Here is an 8,663-nt window from a genome sequence, read left to right on the forward strand (position 1 = left end):
TAACATATATGTTTAAATGATTTATATATATTTTTAATATTTAATTAACATTCGGCCCATTTCGATTAACCATAGTTTTTAGAACATCGAAACTATAACCGCAACTATTAACCACTGTTTTTAAAATTAAAAATCGTACACCAATCCATCGTTTCGATTAACCTTATTTTCGATTTTTCAGATATTTTTGTGTGAACCCCTGTTTTATAATGTTCAAGTGCATTATAGAGCAAAGTGCAGCGATAGTGGTTTCAGTTCTCAAATTTATGTCACAACGCATATTCCATAAGTGGTAGAAAGTGTTTCAAAAAGCTATTACTACTAACCTAATAATGGAGATCAGTTTCAATCAAATTGACTTGGAAATTCATGGATATTACTACTTCTCCTTCCAACTACTTTCCAATCCATTTTTACCATCGTGATGTCAAATCGTGTAGTCAAATCGCGTATGTCGAGTTGTCTCTGTAAACAGTGTTCTCGTACATTTCATTTGAGTTAACATTTGAACATCAAATAAACTCAAACAAAGCTTAAAATATATTAAAAAATGCATTTTTATCAAGATGTCAAATCGTGCAAGTCGAGTGTGACATCGTGTAAGTCGAGTTGTCTCTCTAAACAATGTTCTCGTACGAACATCAAATAAACTCAAAGCAATCCCTAAGAAAAGCTTAAATATATTCAAAAATGCATTTTTAACAAAAATCTGCTTCTTCATATTAAGAAAAAATCACACATAAACAAATTCCCATATGAACAAATGGAAGAAAAAAGAAAAAAAAATCTAAAATGTGGTAACAAAGGCAAACAGCATGCTTACAGTGAGGAAGCATTCAGGTTTAGAGACCTGGGCTATCCTGGAGAGCTACGCCTGATCATCCCGAACCAACCCGAGACTCCTTTCCTCCTTTCGATCTGCAGAAAATCAACCGGTGACACGTAAAAGAACGAATCCCGAAAACACAGGGCAGCCCCCCAGCACCACATCCACCCAAACACCCCCACAAAAAAATTCAAAGAATGTTTATCCTAGTTGATCATAAGCTGGCAAGGATCAAAACTCGTAAGTAATTTCACTGTGATCTCCTCCTCAAATGCTGAGAAACTGGATACCCTTCGAAGAAATCCAACACCGCGTTCTCCAAATCCTCGACCGAGTACTTCATATAGTTCTCCGGATGCTTTCCACTCTCTATATGACTCCTGAACCTCCCAAGAAATGACCGGTAAGCTGGGATCAGCTTCTCCGATATGGAGATTCGTAGCTCCTCGCGGAGTTGATTATCCGGTATTAACCATGTAGCTTGAGTCCTATGAACATCTTCAAACATAGCATTGAAGTTCTTAAACCTCTCTCTCAAAGCACTCTTGGATACCCCGGATGAGAAACTACCACTCACATGTAATCCCTCATCGCGTAAGCAATACAGAACCCGAACCCATGTTGCTCGTTGGTAACTAGTCGCGGCCTGTCTGAACTTCCCGGTTAGTTTCCTCAAGTAATCATCCCCAATCATTTCCCTCAATTCAGGTGAGCCTTTAACCTTTTGGACTATGTAATGAACATTGTTCATCATAAACAGATGAGCTAAAGCTGCATCTTTGTAATGCTTAGACTTTCCTTCTAAATTGAATTGTAAAATCACAATAATCCATATCAAATGAAGTGCTAATGGTGTTTTAGCTTCTAATTCAGCAAACTCCATATCTGGAGTTGTTGCATCACCGGAATATCTCGATCCGGTTGAGGGTTTTGACATAATAAGCTCAATCAATGTCTGCTTGTAATCTGAAATTAAGCTAATGTAGTTCATCACATACCTTGTCAATGGATGAATTGTTCCTCCGGGGACCGGAACTAATGAAGGTTCACGAAGAACAGCATTCTCAAACTCTGATAAAATCCCCCTTGCAGCTTCAGCTAATCTTGATAGAATCTCTGCAGCTTGAACTCGAATCGTTTCAGCTGATTTCGATTCGAAAACAACCTCAATATCAGGCATTAAGTCCATTAAAGCATCATGTAAGTCCAGAATTTTGAACATTTTCTCTGGAGATCTTCTGCTTATACTTATGGCTTCAGCGAAATTGAAAAGCTGAATCGCAGGGCCTTTTACGGTTTCCATGAAACAAGCATCATCAATGGAAGTACCAATTCCATCAAATATCTGCTCGCAGAGTCTCTTCTCGCTAGCGAATAAGATTCTTATGCAGACCTTAGCTGCTCTAATCCATCGCCTAATCTTCGTCTCCAAAGCATCCCATTCAAGTCTCTGGATATCTCCAATGCTCAATTTCTCAATCCCTAATTTTTTGAAATTCGCATCAACGGCGGATTTCCGTACACTTCCGTACACCTGAACACATTCGCGTAAGTAACAGGCGGAGACCATCCGTTTCGCGATTGATTCGAGGTCTGCTACTGCTTCCGGCGGAATAAGATCGATCTCGCGAATACTGCTGGTGGATCGGTAACTCGTGCTGCTGTTACTCGCCGTTGAATCAGCTCGTTGGATTGGATCTTGGATATCATCATCGGCTACTTGATCGTCTTCTTCGTATTCGCTTCTGATTGAGGAGTGGACTGATGTGCCGGGATCGGCGGCGGCGGCGAGTGAGTCTAACTCGACGGGAGTCGTGTGGTTGAGAAGTATGTTGCGGAACTCATCTTCGAGCCTAGCCATGGCGATCTGGATGGTGGAGGAGTTGACTTTGTCTTGATCGTCGGCGATGGAGGTTGAAGACATGGTCTTCTGAAGTTCGTCTACTGCTTTCAAGTACCGATCCACTTCATCTCTGTCGCCTTCAAAGATCATCCTCTCTCTAGCTTCCTCCGACGCCGTTGAGTCCCACCGGAGAATTATCTTCTGTGCATCTTCAAAAACCACCGCAACACCGCTGCAATCGCAGTTCTCCGGTGGTTCCATGATTGGATACAACTTTTCAACCTTACAATTACAAAGAACAACGAACTTTCTGCAAGAATCCTGAGCACGATGAAGTTTATTATTAACAGAGAGGAGGAATTAAAAGCAACAGAAGGAACTTTTGCTTGAAATTTCAACTAATTCAAGAGAAAAATCTTTATTAAAGTAACAATAATAGATTTTGTTTCAGATGATGAGGAAAATTTTCCTTTTCTTTTTTAAAAGGGAAAAGTTTGGTCTGAAAAGGTAAAAAATGGGGAATATAGGAAAAGTGGTGGTGGTCGGGGGTGGCGGCGGAGGAAGAGGATGTGGTGGTGGTGAAATGGAGTGTTGAAGTGAGATACTAAAAAGAGGATATAGACAGAATTTGATTGGGGATGAGGTTGTCTAAAGCGCGGTGGTGGTGGTGGTGGTCTTGTAAGGCAGCTGAGAGATTTTTGTCCGAATTTGATTAAATAAAAATAGTTTGTAAGACAATATACGAGAAATAGAAAAAACAAATTAAGTAAGAGATGGAACTTTCTTTGACGATTTGACTTCCTCGCCGCAGACTCAACGGAATCCTTATAGAATATACCGGTAAAGCTCGCCGTCAATTTCATTTTATTGCCTTCTTATATTCTTCATTTAATTTAATGATTATTATTTCTCATATTAAATTCTCAATTACAGAAAAATAATACAATTGTTGAATATTAAACTCAGCTAAAAAGTGTTACTGCTCAGCTAGATATATATTCATTTAATATATATATCTAAAATAACATTTTTTTGATTTTTTTTTATTGTTGCATTGGACATATAAAAATGTTACGGACCCATTGTTTACTAAAAATGCGGTTTGAATCGTCTGGGTGTTTGTTTCGGATTTCTCCGCTTAAACTTTTGGGTCAAATACATGAATATCATATTTAAGTATAAAATTATAATTAAGTTATATCGCCAATTAATTCTTAATATGTCATTATTTTCTATATATTATGATTTTATATCATAATTTAAAAGTTCTAAACTCCAATTTATAAATCATAAACCCTAGAAAATATATTCTAGACTTCTGATTTATAAATCAGAAACCAGAAAGTCGATTGCAGCAAAAGAACAAAAACCACGATCTTCGTATTATCAGTCATGAATCAACTATGTTGAGGTTAGTCTGGAAAAACACGATAAATCCACAAACTAAGAGCACTGTGAGAGAATGGGAGAGGGAGGTGTACGGAAGGGAAGAGATGGAGGCTGCAAAATTCTTTCTCTCTCTCTTAACTTATTCATTAGCGTTAGGTTAAAGGGGCATGACTATCTATTTATAGCCACCAACTGGCTTAACCCTAATTATCCTCTTAATTTACATCTGCTCATTTCCCTTATTGGCAGATTGATTATATTTGACCAATATCAAATATTTCCACAATCTCTCACTCGCAGATAACGAAATTATTCCTTATCTCCTCCCATTAGTATTTATACTTGCAAATATCTCGTGCAACTAGCATACACTCGAGAGCTCTAACGTTATACACTCGTTAGAGATATATAGTTGCTCGATGAACACGTATCAAATCAACAATCATACATTCGTTGAAGATATATAACATTTTGATTGAATATGGATCGTTACATGTTGTTAGGGCCAGCTCTAGGGGCAAGCCGCATAGGCGGGGCTTCCAATCAAAATTTATTTCAAATTTGATAATTATCCAAATTGCTATGTTTAAAAAGTATGTAGATTTCGATTTATAACAAAGTGTATTGCTAGGTTGAATGGTTAAGATATAGTGGAGTTATTTGTGATGGCGGGAGTTTGATTCTTGGATTTGTATGTTTTGGTACTCATTTTATTTTATTCCTGATTTTCTTATTTCCCATCTCATATATTATTTTATCTTCACACTTCTCATACTTTCATCTTTTCGTGTGTTTTCATTTGCTTGGAATCGATATATCTCATCAAAAAAATATTCCTTTTGATTTACATCTGTTATTCATAATTTTATTATTATATTATTTGGATTCCGTACGAGCGGAACTATTTATCTAGACTACATGGTCAGTGAAACGTAGATTATTATATCTACGTAATTTTAGTCGAATCAACCCATATCAATTTTTTCGAAGGAATTCCAATGATGAAGTTTTGATTGTATGGGTAATATGTGATTCATAGTTTTTTTGTTTTAGTTTTTTTATGAATTTTATTGTCCTTTGTGGTTTGTTTTCTTTCTCTTGTGAATTGTATATCGGTTTAGCTTGAATTTGTCTGGGATTTATTTCTTTTTTGTTTTCGTGTTGATATGTATTTTTATAAAAAATATGTTACTAATTTTTTAAATATAAATTTAAATGTAAATAAAATGAATATCAAATTTTTACAGTGTTTTATATTTACAATTAATTTTTATGACACTTATGTATTTAATGTGTAAAACTATAATTACTAGAAAATTTAATACATTAAACTAAAAACGTTAAAAAATAAAATTTTAATGAATTAAAAATTAAAAAGATCGGCTGATCATGAAGTAGTTGAGTAAGATCGAATTCGAGATAGATGCGAAGGAAGTTGCAGACGCGATTAATGCTCAGAACGAGGATGCATCCGAGTTCGGTATGTTAATTCAAGACTGTAGGGATATAATTTCGGTTCAAAAGGATTTAAAAAAATGAAAAGATCTCTTCAAAAGAATTTTATTTTTTTGAAAAGATCATAAGCTTTAATCCCTTTTGCGTTTTAAATATATTTTGACAAATTGTGATTATCATAGACCCAAATTTGGCCTATTATACGATGGGTCACCCAAGCCCATTGAATACAACCTAGGCCCATTGATTCTCCCTTATCTACCTAAAGTTTTGGGGAAATTACACAGAAATTCATCTTTTAAAAAACTATTTACAACTATGTCAAGTCATAATTTTGGATTATATCAAACTAGTAAAATCAGTACTTTTAATATATTTTAAGGATTAAAATTTATAAATTAAAAGTCTAGAATATATTTCCTAAGATTTATGATTTATGTATTCGAGTCTAAAGTTTTTCTTAAAAATCAGAAAAAATAATAATTTTACAATTTATGATTATATATATATATATATATATATATATTGCATTATTTTACATATATGATATATGCTACTTCCATAATATTTTTGTTCTACCATTTATACTATTTCTAAAATATTTCTAAAATGAGTAAGAAATATTCATGTTTCTGTCTCATATTTTTGTTCTACCATTTATAGAATGCAAGGGTTTTTAACAATGGAAAGGGCTGAATTTAACGTCGGACGTCATCCTGATGCGTGCTAGGGAAGTGCACCGTGCTGCTGTTTCTCTAACCAATCCGTCATCGGTTGGGCAGAAGTTAGAAAGATGGGTCAGGTGGATCCCGCCTGACAATGAGTGGATAAAAATAAACACCAACGGAGCGAGCAAAGGAAACCCAGGACTGGCTTCTGCTGGGGGCCTGTTAAGAGATACGAACGGTATATGGATCGGGGGTTTTCTTGTGAACCTCGGAGTATGCACGGCGCTTCTAACAGAAGCCTGGGGACTTTATTTTGGTCTGCAACTAGCCTGGGAAAGGGGTTATAGACGAGTCATAATGGAAATGGACTCCACTTCAGTTCTACTGTTTATGCAAAAAAAATGTTACTATCAGACACCCGATTGGTTGGCTAATTCGGGAATGCTGGAAAATGAGAGACAGAGACTGGGTTGTAAAGTTTCAGCACACTTACAGGGAAGGAAATCAGGCAGCTGACTGGTTGGCAAATTTCGCAGGCAATTTAGCTTTGGGTCATCACGAGTGTGATGCGCCTCCTGCAGGCCTCCAGCACATTCTTTATGAAGATCGGATTGGCAGGGTCTCTTTAAGGATGACTTCGGGTTACACTGAACCAAACTTTTTGTAGCTGCTCCTTTTTGTAGCTGCTTCTTTTTTGTTCCTTCTTTTCTTGTTCTCGGGCCTTTGAGCCTTCCTTTTCCCCCCAAAAAAAAAAAATTCATTGTTTTTTTTATGCCATTTAAAGTTTTTTTTAATTAAACTAATGAAGTATTATTAAACTATTAAAATGATTTTTTTTTTATCTCAATACTTTTCTTCTAAAATTTTACTACTTTTTATACCAAATTCTCTTTCTTCTTGAATATAGTGTTATTTTACTAAAATATATCAATAAATATTTTGAGAATATCAATTATTTTTTTGTTTTATTATAATCAGCATAAAATAAAATGCAAGAATAAAGTACTTGATATTTTTTTTTTATTAAAAGCTATCTTGATTTTATAAAATGATAAATACTTTAAAGAGATTATCCTCTAAAAAAAGAGGTACTGTCTTAATGTAAAGAAGCACAAATTTAGGAAAATCTTGCCAAGAATGCATAAATAATATAAAATATCATATAAAAATGAATAAATAGATAAATTAAAAAAAAAGTTATATAATAGAAAAGGAGAAATATAAATTATATCACGAGTGTGGTGCGCCTCCTGCAGGTATATCCAGAACATTCTCCTTGAAGACCGGCAAGGCCGGACTTTGGTTCGAATGGTTGTACATTAGTAGGGATGGCAACGGGTACCCTACCCGCGGGTACCCGGTACTACCCGACCCTAATAGGACTACCCGTACCCTGTATAAAAGGGTATAGGACGGGTATGAGATCAAAATCATTACCCGTTAGGGTAATGGGACGGGTATGGGAAGACCCCCTAGGGTACCCGTTACCCGTCATAATTTTTTATATATTAAAAAATATTATTGTGTTTTAGATGTAAGATGTGAGATTTGAATACCAACCTTTTGTTCTTCGACCATTAAGTGATAACACTAAGCTATTTTATTTTTATTGATTAAGGTTCAATTTGTTCAATTTTTAAATGAATGATTTATTAAATTTATACTTTGTTAAATTTGTAATATTTTTTGTTTTATTTAGTGATTCTTAACGGGTAAGGGTACCCGTGGGTACCCGTGAATTAAATGGGATGGGTATGGGATGCAAAACATATACCCGTTAGGGTAATGGGAACGGTACGGGTAATTAACAAATAAACGGGTAAGAGTTTGGGATTGGCATTACCCGCGGGTACCCTACCCGTTGCCATCCCTAGAATAACTACTCTTCTCTTTTTTTCTGTTTTCTGGGCTTGAACGCGTTCCTCATTCCAAAAAACAGGAAAATTACAAAATTGGATAAAATTGGAGACCCATTTATATATTTAGCTCATTTACTCATCCTATTATCTATCTAGACTATATTTTTATGACTTTTCAAAAATACCTTTCATATATATATAACACTTAGAAATTTCTTAGTCTTTTTCTTTCTTCTTGCGTCTGACTTCGCATATATGACTTTTACTTCGCAAATTCGCAATATACTAATTAGCAGAATCACTTTTGCTTCACAAATTAGCATAATGACTTTTACTTCGCAAATTCGCAAATGCTAATTCGCATACTTCGCATATTGTACAATATGTGCGAAGTGAGAATCTCTAAGCAATGCATGGCATCCAGAGTGCTCCTTTTTAAGCAATTGATTCGCATATATAGACAACAATTCATGCTGGATTCTCTCCAGCAACTTTGGCTCACTACTGGAATGGAGGAAATGGGCAACCCTATCTTTCTCTCGTTTTAGACACCCTTCAGCTTTTAACATATAGTCTGGACATAAATCTTTCAGAATCCAGTTTGATGCCTTCCGAGAATAATA

At 35.3% G+C, this 8,663-nt stretch overlaps 1 protein-coding gene across 1 annotated transcript; it reads right to left on the reverse strand.

Annotated features, from left to right (window-relative positions):
• Window positions 1-646: 646 nt before the first annotated feature.
• On the reverse strand, window positions 647-3,381 carry LOC136223089 (exocyst complex component EXO70B1). Its single transcript, XM_066010888.1, has one exon. The coding sequence runs from the start codon at window positions 2,928-2,930 to the stop codon at window positions 1,077-1,079; it is 1,854 nt and encodes a 617-aa protein (XP_065866960.1). The 5' UTR covers window positions 2,931-3,381; the 3' UTR covers window positions 647-1,076.
• Between the last annotated feature and the right edge of the window lie 5,282 nt (window positions 3,382-8,663).

Source organism: Euphorbia lathyris, chromosome 3 (assembly GCF_963576675.1).
Source record: "Euphorbia lathyris chromosome 3, ddEupLath1.1, whole genome shotgun sequence".
Classification (NCBI taxonomy): domain Eukaryota; kingdom Viridiplantae; phylum Streptophyta; class Magnoliopsida; order Malpighiales; family Euphorbiaceae; genus Euphorbia; species Euphorbia lathyris.